The sequence below is a fragment of the Herpailurus yagouaroundi genome, unplaced genomic scaffold, assembly GCF_014898765.1.
Source record: "Herpailurus yagouaroundi ecotype Mexico unplaced genomic scaffold, PumYag 139, whole genome shotgun sequence".
NCBI classification, from domain to species: domain Eukaryota; kingdom Metazoa; phylum Chordata; class Mammalia; order Carnivora; family Felidae; genus Herpailurus; species Herpailurus yagouaroundi.
The window spans coordinates 21,551,489-21,568,514 of NW_024412394.1; the positions used below are offsets into that span (position 1 = coordinate 21,551,489).

General features: G+C 34.1%; 1 protein-coding gene across 1 annotated transcript in view; it reads right to left on the reverse strand.

Moving 5' to 3' along the window:
* BMP5 (bone morphogenetic protein 5) overlaps positions 1–17,026 on the reverse strand; it is a 116,307-nt gene that overhangs the window by 27,818 nt on the left and 71,463 nt on the right. The window contains exon 3 of the mRNA XM_040473801.1: positions 9,652–9,800. Coding sequence (XP_040329735.1) covers positions 9,652–9,800 — 149 coding nt within the window. The remainder of the gene's footprint in view (positions 1–9,651; positions 9,801–17,026) is intronic.

A 17,026-nucleotide genomic window follows, 5' to 3' on the forward strand; every position in this document is an offset into this window, starting at 1 on the left:
CTTCAGGGTTGAAACAATACCAACTCGCCATCAGCTTTGATGCTGGAAGGTGGGAAGGTGAGATGGGGGAAAGGAATGACTTCACACTGACTTTCTGTAAAATAATTTTCGAATTTGGAAACTGCATGCTTGACTAGCCTCAGGGCAAGTTTGCTGCACTCCGACTTAAACTACAAACCTGAGCACCACTTGCCATTTAAAAAGGGCGGTGAGGGAGGTAGATAGGAGGATTCTATGATGAGGAATATGGATTACGGGAGAGAAAATGACAGGAGAGCCTATCAAAATACATTAGTGAGATATATACTGTACCAAGGAAAGGCATGTTCATTATTAAATTCAAAATAAAGAAATTAAATTTGGCTAAATTTAATTACATGTTGAAGTGAATCACTACCTTTTCTACTTTTTGATTTATGAGTGTATCAAATTAACTATAATTGTGTAGGGGCTGAAAGAAATACTGAAGTAGTTAGATTTAGAAAACAAAAAAAATATGGTTAAATTGCTGTTACTTTTTGTGGTAACAAAAGGTAGTTCAAAATTCAATACCAGACAGAAAATATAAAAACTCAAAGGTAATTCCCAAAAGGTCCAACATAAAATTCAATTTTGTCCCATAACAATCATTATTAATAGCATTGTTTTATTTGGAAATTATAAAATTACCTTTATTTTTTCAGTTTGGAATTTGTACAAAATTCATATAATTTGTGGGAATCATAGTATATAAGAGCTGGCTCTGAAAATAAATCATCATTAGATTCATGGGCAAAATTATTAAACTTTCTGAGACTGAGTTTCCTCATGTACGAAATAGGATAATAGTGAAGATAAAGTAGATATTCCATTTAAAGAGCTAGTAAAATGTCAGGCACTTAATAAGCTCTCAGTAAATGTTAGATTCCATTAGTTATTAATATTATTGCAACTGACCATCACAGCAAATACACAGTTTGAATATTTATTTAAGATGAACTAAAGATGTACCTAGGAAGTAAAACTTAGGTTAATCATAAAGAACTAAAAAATATGAAATATTAGCCTGGAAGAATAATTGACGTTGGCAAAAAAAAATATTGCCAAAATCAGGGTATAAAAAAGCATATCTTTATGCAGACAGAAGATAAATTTTGATAAATAGAGTGAGCTTGAAAATACATGAAGTATAGTTTATGAAAACCATATATGACTAATAAGAGAATTAATAAACTCTAGGGTTGAACAAAGTACAAATTTACCAGTGCTCCAATATTTATGTATAGTTACTCTAGCTATGAAAGACATATTGATGATTTTGCTCATTTTTATGCAGTGGGAAAACTGCAAAAATCTAAAGCACACAGAAAAGATTTATGTTCTCTGATGTGCTTTAAGATATTACACGAGTTCGAAAACCCATAGGTCACAGCCTACATGATTTTGGAAAATTAACAATACTTATTTTAAACCACAAGGGAAATCTATGTCATACTTATTTTCAATAGACATTTTTACCATAAAGATACAGGAATTCTTCTCAATGGAAACTTTTCTGAATCATTCACATAAAGTGACCAATATAGTTTGTTTCTTCTAGCCACCTTTTATTTATTTTCTTAATTTATTTTCTTAATCTTTATTTATTTTTGAGAGAGAGACAGACAGAGTGCAAGTAGGAGGGAATGAGAGAGGGAGACACAGAATCTGAAGTAGGGTCCAGGTTCCCAGCTGTCAGCAAAGAGCCCGACACACAGCTTGAACTCATGAACTGCGAGATCATGACCTGAGCTGAAGTTGGATGCCTAAATGACTCAGCCACCCAGGCCACCCCTCTTCTAGCCATCTTCTAAATACTTCTCCATGGTTTGATTAATACAAAGAATGATTTTTTAGAAACTAATACATTTCCATAGATTAATTTATGCTTTAATGTTTTTGAAATTCTACAGAAATAGGATGGAAACTGAAGCCACTTTAAAGAAAATGTTCTGGAAAATTTTAGATTAAGTTTTATGTTTTGTTATGATACTGAAAAAGTTTTTGTGGCCCTTAAAGTAAAAGAAACTATAACCTGTCTAAATGCTGTAATAAGAACTCTCTAAAAACCTTAGTAATTATAGATTATCAACTGTGAACTTATATCTGATTCCTCCCATGATTACTTGAGAATGTGTTTATGACCAAATATTTTCCCTCTACACACACGTGTGTGTGCACGCATGCACACATTCACCTACATGCACCTATCCCAAAAGAAAGTTCATGAGATGTCTAACATTTCTTTCCTCTCTTTACCAGTTTCTCCATCTCTGGTTTTTATACAATATCTTTAATTTTGGTTTGAATGTAACTATTTAATACCAGGTTCCTTTAAGAGGGTACCTTTCCACTAACTGCACCCTCTCTGAATATAATATTTATATATGTATAATGCTTAAAGTATAAATTTAAGCTCATAAATTACAATTACCTGATAACTTATGCAATGTAACAATCCTTAGAAAAAAGGTCAAATAAATGGTGAATTCTTCCAGTCACATGTAGCTCATTCTCTCACCATTAACGTCCACTTATTAGGCACTTCTTTTTTCTTATGCCTAAATCTGCTTCCCCCCTCCCCCCCACCTCACATTAATTTAATTTCTGGACTGTGGGGTAAAAGTTCAATTTTATTTATTTATTTACTTATTTATTTGAAGTCTGTTCTTCAACTATCTTCCTAATTTATTCTTAAATATTCATCTAAAAGTCAAGCAAGTATGCTCTAAATATCCTTAACATGAAATAGTACATAAAGAATGACTTCCTTTATATTAATCATAGGAGTATATGCTCCCTATTATTTTCAGAACATTTAGCAAGATATGTGATTCTTGCAGTTTCTTGGATATGCAGATTCTCTCATTTATTTATTTGAAACCAATTGTCATCATCATAAATTCAGCAAAAGGGAGCCATATGGTTTTATGAACAAAAATGACTTAATTACTTTATAAGATAAAGTTCAGATAAGGGAAGAGAATATTATCAATCTCAAAATGTTTAAAAGATCCTCTGATAAGTAGACATAATTCAACTTTTTGAACTTAGATAAATAATGAGAAACTATAGTCAAAACAGCAGGACAAAAAGAAAAATATCACCCTTGATCTCTGAATTTCTTCTGCTACTTATTAGCACTATGTCAGCTGATATTCAGATTAACTGGCCACATAGATCATCTGACCCTTGACACAGATAAATAGTCATTTGACAACACAGGCGCTTAATTTGGAGATTTTTCCCCTGTGGTAAAAACGACTCTCTTAGGAATCCTTAGGATAACACAACAAACTTATTTAACCAAATACTTCCATTTAAAAATAGCAGATTCTAGGGGCGCCTGGGTGGCGCAGTCGGTTAAGCGTCCGACTTCAGCCAGGTCACGATCTCGCGGTCGGGAGTTCGAGCCCCGCGTCAGGTTCTGGGCTGATGGCTCAGAGCCTGGAGCCTGTTTCTGATTCTGTGTCTCCCTCTCTCTCTGCCCCTCCCCCGTTCATGCTCTGTCTCTCTCTGTCCCAAAAATAAATAAACGTTGAAAAAAAAATTTTTTTTAAAAAATAGCAGATTCTAGGATATTAAATGGAAACAGATACACATTAAGAACTCTTCATCTATCTCACATCAACATGCTCACATTCAATAAAGTTTAAACAAATATCAACTTAGTAACTTACACGTCTGTTTAACATATAATGACATGAGGACTGTAGACACCAGGATATATTTTTCTAATTAGGAATAAATATTCTGTAATTCAAAAGGTGCCAGTGAATTTTTTAAAAATCTGACTTTTTAACATAGCATATTTAAAAGATATAGCACGATACTGCAATTTTGAGGACAATTTTTATCAGTATGTTGAATTACTCTTCACTGAGTAGGGAAAACTAGCAATTAACACAGACCTCATGGCTGTAGAAAAAAAATGAGTAATTCCATTCCCTATCATTAATGTAGATGGAGTAGCTGCTAATTCCCAGGAGTGAACAGTAACAAAAACCCATGAGTAGGAACCGTGGGTAATAAAAGTTCAAAAATACTCACTTTCAAGATAATAGTACTGATAACTAAAGTTGACTTGTTTTTTTTAATTTACACAATGTTGGTGAAAATAATAGAAGATTAAATTGTGTCTTTAGAAAAGCTCTGATATGTGTGACTTCTAAAAATACAACAGAGAAAACCCTTGTGCACTAACAAGCAGAAAAAATGCTCCAATTTTACTCCTTTACAATGTCTGAGAAATAGACAGCTGCTGACCAGCATGGGTCAGATTATAATCTGAGGAGGAGGAACATTTACAATGTTTGTTTCCTTCCTTCACTTTCAGGAAGGTCTTCTCTGATGTTCTTCCAATGAATTCATATGGTATCTTCCATTTTCTGGTTATTTTATAGAAAATGGCATTTATAGAGTGGGAATTTTATGCAATGTGCTATAAATATCAGCATGACATGTTCAGAAAAACCCTTTAGCAAAGACCATCAATATTTCTTTAGCCACGTGTTCTTTGAACATTAAAATACTGCTTCTAATTCTACCTTCTTTGTAAGAAGACATCTTGATGCTAATAGGTTTATGAAGTCAAATACTAGTAATTTATACTGAGGCATCTTTGGTTTGGAAATTGTTTCTAATGGTAATATAGGCTAGCCTTTAATCAATTATCCCTATATGGGTAAGCCTATTAAGGGACAAAAACTTGTTTCCATTATATTCTTTTTTAAAATTTTTTTAACATTTATTTATTATTGAGAGACAGAGACAGATCGTGAGCATGGGAGGGGCAGAGAGAAGGGAAACACAGAATTTGAAGCAGGCTCCAGGCTCTGAGCTGTCAGCACGGAGCCTGATGCGGGGCTCAACTCACAAACCAACAGATCATGACCTGAGCAGAAATTGGACGCTTTACCGACTGAGCCACCCAGGTGCCCCAAACAGAGCTAAGATATGAATCTAGTTTTCCTAATAATTTCTTCTTAGAATTTATATTTCTAGAATGGAGTTATTTATTCTATTTCTTTATCCTTCTTATGTCAATTAAGTATGAAAAAATTAAGTATACAAACTTTAAATTGTATGTTATCTGTAGTAATAACTATGTTTCTCTATCTTATATTTAAGCATCAATCATAATGGAATTTTATTTCATAGTTAATACCTCTGAAGTTTGTTTTCTTGAATTGGCTACAAAATTCAGTGAAACGTTGAAATCTGTCTTTAAATCTGAATTTTTACCTTGATATGCTTGGAAATTATGCCACAACTTCATTTGAAGAAAAATGGATATTAGAGTCTTATTAAAAAAAGAACTTTATAATGTTTCTGGGACATTAAACAGTACTCTGACAAAACAACATTTTGATGACTTGAATACAAATGAATCAGAAACATACGGATTGAATTTTCTTTGACGTATAAGTGGGTTTGAATAGAAAGAAAAAAAAGTCATTGGCAAAATTCATTCTGAGTATTGCCAAACCTAAATGTCTGAAAACATAGGATTTTTTAAAGACATTCTAATGAACCCAAAAATACTCTCTTTGTTTTTCCATCTCTATAAACCCAAGTTTGAAAAAAGGATTAATGTACTTGGAAGGTTTAAACTATATAAAGCATCAAACAGTGGGAAATTGTAGTGTTTGGGGGGAAACACTTAGTATTTAAAGCTCAGTTAAATTGCTATCTGTGTAATAAGCCCTGTATGTATATATGTGTAAAGAATAATGGTACCATAGGTTTATTAACAATTTTAATAAAGACCTAATAATTCAGATGATTAATGTGTTTTTATAACTTGGTGAGCTGAAAATCTTACAATAAATTATAAGACAGACCTAAGCCTACTCATTTGCTGTTAATAAAGAGAGACTATCTTATCACAGAAATCTATTAACCACCATGAGAGAATGCTTGAGAACTTTGAAAGTGATTTTACACAAGTGGATCCATGTCTGGAATCTCTAGATTAGACCATTAAGAAGCAGCAGTGTTTCTTTTTTGTTTGCCTGCTCATATGTTTGCTTAATTTTGATGAAACAAATGTGTGGAGTTCAGGGAATTATTCTGTATGAAAAAAAATCAATGGAATATTCTTAAAGTCTCCTGCCAAATCGATGGCAGTTCATTTGTCAAATTTCTAAAAAGAATATTTCATAAACTGACATATTTTTCACAGTTCCTCTGAGGAATCATAATGCTAGTTTTGATTTCAGCAGTCTTTTGACTTCCAAAATATATTTGGGCCTCTTTACCTTTTTTTCTCTTTTTGCAGGAGAAAGATAATCAAAATTTAATAATATACATCACTGGTTTTCTCCTCACTTTATGACTGAAACTGCTTTAACTACTGTACTGTGAGTTGGGTACAAAACTCTGCTCCTGTGTTACACCAGACTGACTTGGTTAATAATCACCCAAAAGTTATAGTTTGGAGTGTCTTCTTAAGAGTGACATGTTCAGTGGCAGATGGTGTATAAAAGTCTTTTAAATCACAAACTCATTCAGTGATCATTCAAGACACATTTTTAATACCTACCCACAAGCCTCATTGTACCAAGCACAGAGGGTACAACTGTGAAGGTGAAATATACATCCTATGACCTCATGAAACCAACATTCATACGATGGTGTTGCTGTGATTGACTAAAGCAGCAAGTCTGGTTCTTTTATGACGTGTGATCAAGCAACAAGAATATACTATACATAAGTGAGATTTCATTTTCCTTCCATGATTTGTCTCCAAATCACTTTCCTAATAGCATTTGCAGTCATATTTCATACATGATTGTTGTTCTGGCCAACTCTGAGCTATTGACTTTTTCCAGACTATACCATGCGATTTGCCATTCTATTCATTTACTCACCTTGTTTCCTCATCTAGGAATGAATTCTCCCTTCCACCACTCCACATACACCCACAGTTCCCTCTCTTCTCATCTCCATTTCTTGAAATCTTATTGAACTGACCTGGCTTAAAAGTCACCTGAACCACTGTCCTTCTGACTTGTTTGGAGTTAACTCTCTCTCTTCCATTTTCCTGTAGTGTCTTGATTGTGCTACTATTTTTAGCATTTAGAATGCTTTATCCTTTCTAAAATTAGCTACATATATCTGTCTTCCAGATTATATTGCCCTTGAACATATTGTCTTTCATGTATAGATACTCAATAAGTTTATGCCAAACAAATGAATAAGTGGGTAATCAACAAATCATTTGAAATCATCTGAGTATCATCCAATCATGACTGCCAATTACTTTTGCTGAGAAGTAAATGTTTTCAGAACCCATTACTGTAAATTAAAAATGGTTTGCTCTGTTTGAAGCAATATCACAATATCACATTGAGCACATCAGCAGTAGTAATGAATGAAGCAATAATAAGCTGAAGCATCTGGTTATTCATATTTATAGAGAAATGTCACAAGTATATTCTCCATAAGGTCACAGTTAATAAAACTAAGGGACCAGGAGGGCCATTTGCTTTCTGAAGGCCAAATATGCTCTAGCTCTGGTTAAAATCTGTTTTAAGTATTGCTTAAAGGCACAAAGCCAGTTTGCCTAGCACATTTAACCATTTTCATATTTTAATATTGGACAGTATTACAGAGATAAAGAAAAGCAACGAAGGCTGTATATAACCTAAGTCTTAAATAACGGACTTGGAAACCTTCGAAAAAAATGAAATATTAATTTATTTTAGGCTCAAAACAATCTTCCCATATTATTAAATAATACAACATAAATTTAAAGTAAAATTACCCTAACATATAGGAGAAATAAATCAAGGAGTGGGAGGAAACTACAAAATATAAAGTAGTTCTTGGCGAGAAAAACGTAAGTTGAAAGCAAACAGAAGCCAAATTACATAGATAGTAAAGCAGAGAGATCCAATACAGAAGAAAGAGTGAAAAAAAAGAGAGAAATTTCAGAATTTTCAAGTGGGGTGCAAATGGGTAGGGAATGAAAAAGAAAGAGGCTTATCATATTTCATAGATCTCTTGAATTATTTAGTTAGACATTTCAAGCATCTCCCTGAGGAGAAGACTAGGAGAAGCACATACCACTAATTTAATTTTTCTTGTTTGGGCCACATACCAGGGAAGAAATGACTGTTCACCCCCACAGTGCTGATTTCCCAGTCACATTTCTGACCATAAATGTACAGTAGTTTGACAGTGTAAGAATTCTTGGAAGATTATTTAAATGCATACTTTCTCAGTCTACATTCATAATGCTTGAACTCTGCAAATCCTCAACGCTAATCGCAAAGCCATAATTGAAAAATAACCTATACTTCAAAATATTTGAATTGTTTAAAAATTTTTCATTCAGTGCTGCCATTAAAATCTATGAAAAGCCTAGATTTGGTGGGAAAATGCCTGAAACACTTCAATAACACTAAGAACTTCAATAACTCTATTACTAGATCAAGATCTGAGGATGAACTTGGTAATATATTTGGTTTGTATTTGTCAGTCTCATTTCATATACACAATCCTTGGGGAACCAGCATTGGTTATAGTATTCTTCAGCTATGAATCTGGTTATATAGGTAACACAATGTCACTGTGAAGTCCTAATGCTTATAGCGATGAACCCCTTTAAAAGAGACCCAAATCAGACCCAACTTTTACTTATAACTGTATGTTTTGAGCAAGGCTGTAGTGTAATACAGCAAAGAGGAATGAGTAGGGCAGCCTCTAGGGTGAATGTGTCTACTGACTGATCCTGCAGAAAACTAAAAGAGTAAAACTTAAATAAGGTGCACCCTCTAATTAATCATCCTTTTATAAATTACCCTCCCTGGGCCTGGCCCTAACATTCACAGGGTGTGAGGCACAATGTAGCCCACTTGGTATATTTCTAAATATCCCATTTTACGTCTAGCATCTAGCCAAGCTCATGCCATACAGTTGGTCAATGAGTACTGGTGAGCATAAAAAAACTTCTGGAGCTTCTTCAAAATAAACCTTTCCTACCGATCCCCTCCCACCCCCAACTCAACAGATGACCCTGGAGGTGTTGTCTTTGACCAAATATTGGAATATGTTAAAACCAAATGATGTTATTTTCTGCAGTATTTCGTGCCTCTTTTCTCCCCTGTATTATTGGTAGCTCCTTTGCCTGTTTCCCTAACACTATTATGTATATGTGTATGTCTTTGTTATTTTTAGTCAAGTTTTGAGATATTTTTTACATACAGTAGTGTCCATTTCAATGTACAGTTCTATAAATTCTTATAAACTATATAGATGTATAACAACCATCATAATCAAGACATAGATCCATAGCATTTTGTATATAGCTTTCTTTTGGTGTTGTTATGGTAGTGCTATTTGTTTGCATACAGTTCTTCAAGATTAGATTAAAAACTCTTTCAGAGCCAGGACCACTACATAATTCTTTTTTACCCCTTATCCCCACCACAGAGGCTGAAAATAAATGTGGGTTGAGTAAATATGTTTATAAATCAATTAACCAATTGATGTATTGCACTATCCTATGGCGGGTGCTACCTTGCACAACGTAGGTATAAAACATATCTTGTTTAAATTGTGTACAAAGTTGTAACTCTCGGTGTGTCAGAACTAGCCCCATGAAAAATATTGAAATTCATTGCTTACCATCTCCTGTTTCTGCACAGAGCTGTAAACCCAAATTATTCTGTGGATTAATTACCCAATGATTGCTGGTCACAGTGATATCAAAGACAAGCCAACCCACATCTAAAGCTTGGGTCTTTCTTGTGTCTAACAGGAACAGATCTGCATCCCTAGGGAGAAAAAGAACAACAACAAAAAAAAGTTAAAAGTGTGAACGAAAATCATCATTTCCTATACTTAAGTGAAAACATTCCAAAAGCACTCTTTAAAATAACAAAACTTAAAAGAAATAACAAAAGATAATTAAAGCACAAGGGGAACAAGTGACTCAAGTGACGGGTAAATAAGACACAGAACCTTTTATTGTTGGGCCCCCAACCCAAATCTGGTGCAGATTAGTAATATCTGAAAGTAATTTCCATTTTCCTGCTCTTCACTTGCCTTTACAAACAGGCTTTGTGGTCTAGATTTGGTCTCTGGTAATCAGTGTTCCCTGAAACCACTATCTGTACATAGCCATCATTGGCAAGTTCACACTAGCAAGGATTAAATTGAATGGAAATGGAGATGAAAGTAGCTACTCTAATTTGGGTGATGAATGTGGCTTGTTAAAAGAATGGAGCACAGGCAGGTGATGCAAGCGTCTGTTTGGGGGACATTTTTCTTTTTTATTCATTTTTTAGTATATGTTTTCCCATTTTTATAATATATTTTTATTTTGTTTATTTCATTCCATTTTTATTATGTAATTATTTTATGGGTACCAAAGGCCAAGAGAGGGTCTCAGACCACACTATTTGATTAAAAGTGAATTCAATGGATTGAGCAGCAGGTGCACCCTGACTTGCTTTAACATCCTCTGCATGCATAAGACCCCTGCGGTGATAATTATGAACTTGTTGTTTTAGAATGATCTCCACAGTGATTGACATTTATCAATATTAATTTTAGCATTCAATTTCCAAATGCATAAATATTTGTTGAATTATAGCGAATTGCTTTATTTATTATTTCCTTACTAATGGCAGCCTCGGAGCTAAATGTTACAAATTTCCAACATGTCATCTTGACAATAGCTCTTTCATATTGATGAAATTGAAGGTCAGGTAGGTGAAGGGAAAAGCATTAAAACTTCTTCAAAGCAGAATAGAAATAGACTATTATGCACTTTTATGACCTTTTATACTGTGCTGATTCTGCTTAAGGACATTATTTGTATGAGGAAAGTCAAAACTATGTCATAATCAGCTATGTTAAATACTGTTCTACTGTATTTGCCATCTATCTGCATCACACAAGACACTTAGAAAATGGCTTAGAAAATGTAAAAAGCAAATTTTGAATAAAACCAAATCATGTATATATTATTTCTTAAAAAAATATTATAATTGAAAGTTTATTTTTCACAGAAGTGAAGATTCTTAATGTTTTGGAAGCTACATCTTCATTTCTTTATTTCAACTTGATTTATTCACATCCTTTCATTAACCTAAAAAAGTTAAAATAAATGCATTATGATTATTTAAATCATCCATCTATACTACTCCGACTATACAACTCTCATCCTCCTTCACAATTTTATTTTTTTAATTTTTTAAAAATGTTTTATGTTTTTATTTTATTTTTGAGAGAGAAAGATACAGGGTGAATGGGGGAGGGGCAGAGAGAGAGGGAGACACAGAATCTGAAGCAGGCTCCAGGCTCTGAGCTGTCGGGGTAGAGCCTGACATGGGGCTCGAACTCATGGACTGTGAGAACAAGAGCTGAGCTGAAGTCAGATGCTCAATGGATTGAGCCACCCAGGCACCCCTCTCCTTCACAATTTTAATCATAATGTTTACCAAAGGAGGGTTCCAGACACCTTTTCATTTCGAAAATCGAACTCAGTTTGAGATATCAGAGACATATGACAAGCATATACTACAATACAGTGAAAATATACAATTAGTTCCCACTTGAATTTTAAGGACCCATTATATTCTTAGTGGGAAGGGATCAATCAAATTGTCCCTCTTCTTCCTAACTTGGAAAACTCACCAAGTAAACAGAATCCAAGAAAATACAATTTATCGTTAAATTCTTGAGATATTTGATAAGTGTCTTTGAGACTGTAATATTAGAATTAGTTTAATCACATTATTAGCTCTTAAACAGAAGGAGTCGCCCTGCAGCTTGGGAAATACTTAAGCGCCACCCTGCTGTCAAAACTGCTTTCATTTGAAATACAGTATACATGTTCTACTAAACTCCGCAAAACTTTTAATGTCATCCCTTGGTATGATATAAACAGACACTTGAAAAACAAACAAACAAAAAAGAACAAAGAGGTAAAATTTGAGAGCAATCACCACTAATTAACAAAGGTCTTTAGGTAGTTACTCAGGTAATATTTTCTTTTATTTTTAAATTATGCTATTTTTCCAGAAAAAAAAATTCCCAAAATATCCATGCTCAAGTCCCCAAATTTTCAAGCATGACTGTGAGGAAAATGGTTTCAGTTTTAATGCACATATTTAGAAAACACACCAGCCAGAGGATTCAATCAAGCCTTAAATATACGAATTTCAGAGATGCAACTTGCAATTCATTAGAGGGTAAATTTAGGCAGATAGTATGGCTTGAAAAATCCATCCATTTCTAGTCACCTCCCCCTGAAGTTATGACATTTCCATTGCTTTCATAAGCTCCATGATTTCCTATTCATATTCAAAGCTATTTTATTTTTGACTAATAAATTGTATGTTTTAATTTCTCCTCAGTCCTTTTATAGAAACTCTTCTGCATTACCTATGGGCAACAGAATATGCTTTGGAAAAATCAAGTCTATTACTAATCAATGCAATGGTAACAATTCTGCAATTTTCACTGATGTAGTACCTTTCATAACAGTCTCTTAAAAATAAATTCCCACTCGTTCTATAGAAAATTAGATGTGATTTCTTTTGAAGTATAAAATTACTCCACTAAAAAATGGAACTTACATCATTGGAAATACTAGAAATAATAACCTATGAATAATATGTCCTATGAATAATATAAAATAAACTTGTAAAAGTTGCCTCATCTTACTATTTTCACCTGATGTTTTTATAGAAATTCTCAAAATGTCTAATAAAAGATATTTGAAAATATTAATTCATTTAAAAGGAATATGGTAGAGAGAAAATATATGTGTAAGAAAATATATTTATTTGTAGAAGAAATAAGTCCATAATAGAATTCTTGTATATTTTTTACAATTATAATAATGAAACCAAAAATAAAATCTGCATTCTAGCAAACTCAATAAAGTCCATTTACATAGATGTATATAAGCAATTATTTCAGAATGCTAGTGTTAGTTCCTAAGGTTGCCCTAACAAAGTACCATAAGGGCACCTGGGTGACTCAGTTGGTTAGGTATCTGACTCTTGATTTCAGTTCAGGTCATGATCTCACAATTCATGAGTTTGAGCTCCATCATGGGATTCTCTCTCTCTCTGCCTCTTCCTCGCTCATGCTCTCTCTCTCTCTCTCTCTCTCTCTCTCTCAAGTAAATAAACTTTAAAAAAAAAAACTTAAAAAAAGTACCATAGACTGGGTGGCTTAACAGAAATTTATAGTCTCACAGTTCTGGGGGCTGTAAGTCCAAATCAAGATGTCAGATGTCAGTAGGGTTCTTTTGAGGGCTGTGAGGGAAGGATCTGTTCCAGGCCTGACTCCTTGTGTTGTAGATAGCCATCTTTTTGTGTCTTCCTATCATCTTACCTCTGTGTATGTGGCTGTGTCCAAATTTCCTCTCTTTATAAGGCAACCCTAATTGGCTCATTTTAATTTATTTATCTCTTCAAAGACCCTATCTCTAAATAAGGTCACATTCTGAGGTGCTAGAAACTCAGACTTTGATATACGAATTAGCGGAGAAAAGGGGGCACAATTGAGCCCATAACACTATTTTAAAGTATTTTGTAAGGCATAAATTATTCTGGATGTGAATCTTCTATGTTTATTTATGCTATAGCAATTATCAACACTGAAATATTTTCAAAAACAAATATATGAAAGTAAATGTATATTGATGAAAATAATTGAAAATTGCTAAAATTTGTTTTTTTTTCAGATAGAATTGATTATTTGTCTAGACTATGATATAAATAAGCATAATAATTTCTTACACAGCTAAATGAAGTCATCATGCAATTGTTAAATACAGGTATATTTAACAGAAAAAGGATTTGCAACATGCATGCAGACCTCTTTAATAACTTTAATAAAGTTATTAAAAATAGTTACTCAAAGGTGAAAAATCATATGCACATATGTAGATACATTTATAGCTCCGTACAAACACATTGGAGCAGATTTTACTTTAATCATGACCAGAGGTTTAAACATGTCTAGTCATGGGAAATCGGTGGGCTGTAGATGCGGATTTACAAGGGTGCTTTTTATTTTACTGAGAAAGGAAAGAGTTTTGCAAATGTGCCTTGGGAGTCTCAAAATACCAGGAGGGTAGGTAGTTCACTATAGACTGAGCAGCAGGGGCCAAAATTCAGCAAACTTTGAATTGTCATCATTCTTACAACTCATCTGAAAATTTAGATGGATGGGATGAGAAAACTGAGGCTATGTATTTCATTATATGACAACAGATGAAACTAAAGCTTAATTTTATCTTAGTGTAATGTAATGAAAAAAAAGGATTTGGGGATCAGACAGAGCTTGAACAATTAAGGGGTTCCTCAGCCTCAATTTCCACAATGTTTAAAATATAGTATGGTGACTCCTGCCTTAAAAGATTCTATAAAGACGGAAATGTAATATGATCTGAATATCTAAATGAGAAGCAAACTATATGTGAGTTTTTACATGCAGTGTCATAACACAGATGGCTCTAAATTGCTTAATTTTGACCTGTGAAGTCTGGGAAAGTATTACTTGGGGAGACACATTAGCATCAAGTAACCTGAATCAATGTTATTTGTGGATGCTTAGAGATGTTAGGGATAGAATTGGTTACCACTAAAGCAGAAAGGAGGAAGAAGTAAAGGCGGGAGTAGAATGGGGTGGGGTGGGGATGGGGAGGCAATAAGGAGGCAGAGAAGGAGAAGACCTAAAGAAATTTAGTAATTCTTCCTGGGTGTGTTGTCTTGAAAATCCAATTATTGGCTGTCTTTGTTAAGTCACTCTCTTAAAAATCACATATATAGAAGCATAGAGTCAGAAGCTGCATTGTGGATATATCATTTATCCATGTAGAAAAGTCTAAAAACAGGCGCCTGGGTGGCTCAGTCGGTTAAGTGGCCGACTTCAGCTCAGGTCATGATCTCGCAGTTCATGAGTTTGAGCCCCAAGCTGGGCTCTGTGCTGACAGCTTGGAGCCTGGAGCCTGCTTCAGATTCTGTGTCGCCCTCTCTCTGACCCTCCCTCATTCATACTCTGTCTCTCTCTGTCTCAAAAATAAATAAATGTTAAAAAAAAATTAAAAAAAAAAAGAAAAGTCTAAAAACAAACAATAACAAAAACCACGTACATACCGGTGCTTTTGATAACTTAGTATTTCCAATGACAGCATCAAACACAGATTCAAAAAATGTTGTTTTTCAAACAACAGATATGGACCTGAAGATGATGTGGTTTGTAATACTGTGATATATGACTCGAAATATGGCTACGGTGATTGATATGATGTCAAACATGCATGTAAAAAGTTTGAAAGTTTTCACATATATATTTTGAGAGTGAAACAAGGACTATTGCTATACTAAAGAATATTTTCTACAATATGACTAAAATATATGTGCATAATTATTTATGGTATTATTTAACTGCATTGATTATATATCTGTGTTTATAAACAAATACATTATATAAATATTCAGTTTCTCCCTCTAATATTTTGGATCTTTTACTTGGGTAAAGCAGTTATAATTTTTATAGGATCATATCATGATTATGTGTTCTCTTTATAATCAGGCATATAAGTACGCCCATATAAGTATCCAAACATGTGCATAGTAGCACACTATGCATGTAGTTTTAAATGTGTGAAATGTTAACTTCCTCTACTGTCTAAATAGTTGAATAATGAGAGTATTCTCATTATAAAACTAAAATAAAAATTATGACCAAGAATGCCTGATGTGAAATCAGCTAGTCTGGGATTCTACCTCTGAAGGTAACCAAAACATATCAAAGAGTACTGGAACTAAGTGAGATATAAATTACTTAGCTGAATTGTTATTTTATTGATGAGAAAATTTAAAAGGCAATCAAACTAGTCCTATGATTACTCAGGCAGTTGGAGGACCAGTTCCCAGGTTCATCCATACTTCATTTTCAGAACAATTTCTCATATATCATGGCAGCTCCCTTTAGTCCCAAACTATACTTTGACTGCTGTCCTACAGGAAGATCACTGGATTTGAATTGGAATACTAAAAGGTTGAGCTGAGCCACCACCCTAAAACAAGATGGTAGAATTGGGGCCAAGGAGTGACCTGAGACATTTTGCAAATCTATTTACCCAGCCATTCATTTATTCATTCTTTCAATTTAACATTCATTGACTCCTAGTGTAGGTTTTATACAACATCAGTTTAACTCAACTGCAGCTATCCTATAAGGTTCTGGACCTGGGTTGGCCACAAAAGAAATTTGGTTAATATTTGGAAAGTAAAAGTGAGGCAGTAACCATGTTTATGCTTAGAAGACTTTTGTATGATCAAGTGTTATTACAGCTTAGGCATACTGTTGAGATTTGCTGGTTCACCTTATTGGTGTGGGCAGCTGCAGATCCCATTGAAATCTCCTTATTCAGTTCCTCTGAATCCAGCATCAGGCATCTGGACACATCTATGAGGAAAGATTTGGTAGCTAGGAAATAATCTGCATCATCGAAATTGAACCTTGAAGATAGGTTCCAATTTGGTTGTCCTTATGGTTACGAGACCAACCTCACAGGTTCTACTTTGCCCTTCTTTTTCCCAACTCACACCCGTCTTTTCTTCTAGTCTTTCCTGAGGACCTCGGGCTCAGCACCAAATGCGGAGCAACAGCCTTACTTAAACTGTTTAACTATCTTCCACAATTGCATAAGGTCAAATCCCTACTCTAAATCCTTATAGTATCATTGTCCAGAGGGATTAGACAGCTACCTTGTGTTTGGTCAATTAGATTGAAGCACTTACATCACAGGATGGCAGTACTTGTCCTCACTGGAATAGGCATTCTGAATATATATTTTCCTTCTCTGCCCATAAGGTTTCTGCCAAAATCACTACCCATGCACTTATAGAATGCCTTATTAACTGTCATGGAATTTTAATGCTGCTTCTGATCAAAAAGTTGATTTAACAGCAAATGAAGAGCAGAGTGGCTCATGTCATAGAATTCTCTGGTCTCACCATGTGTCCCA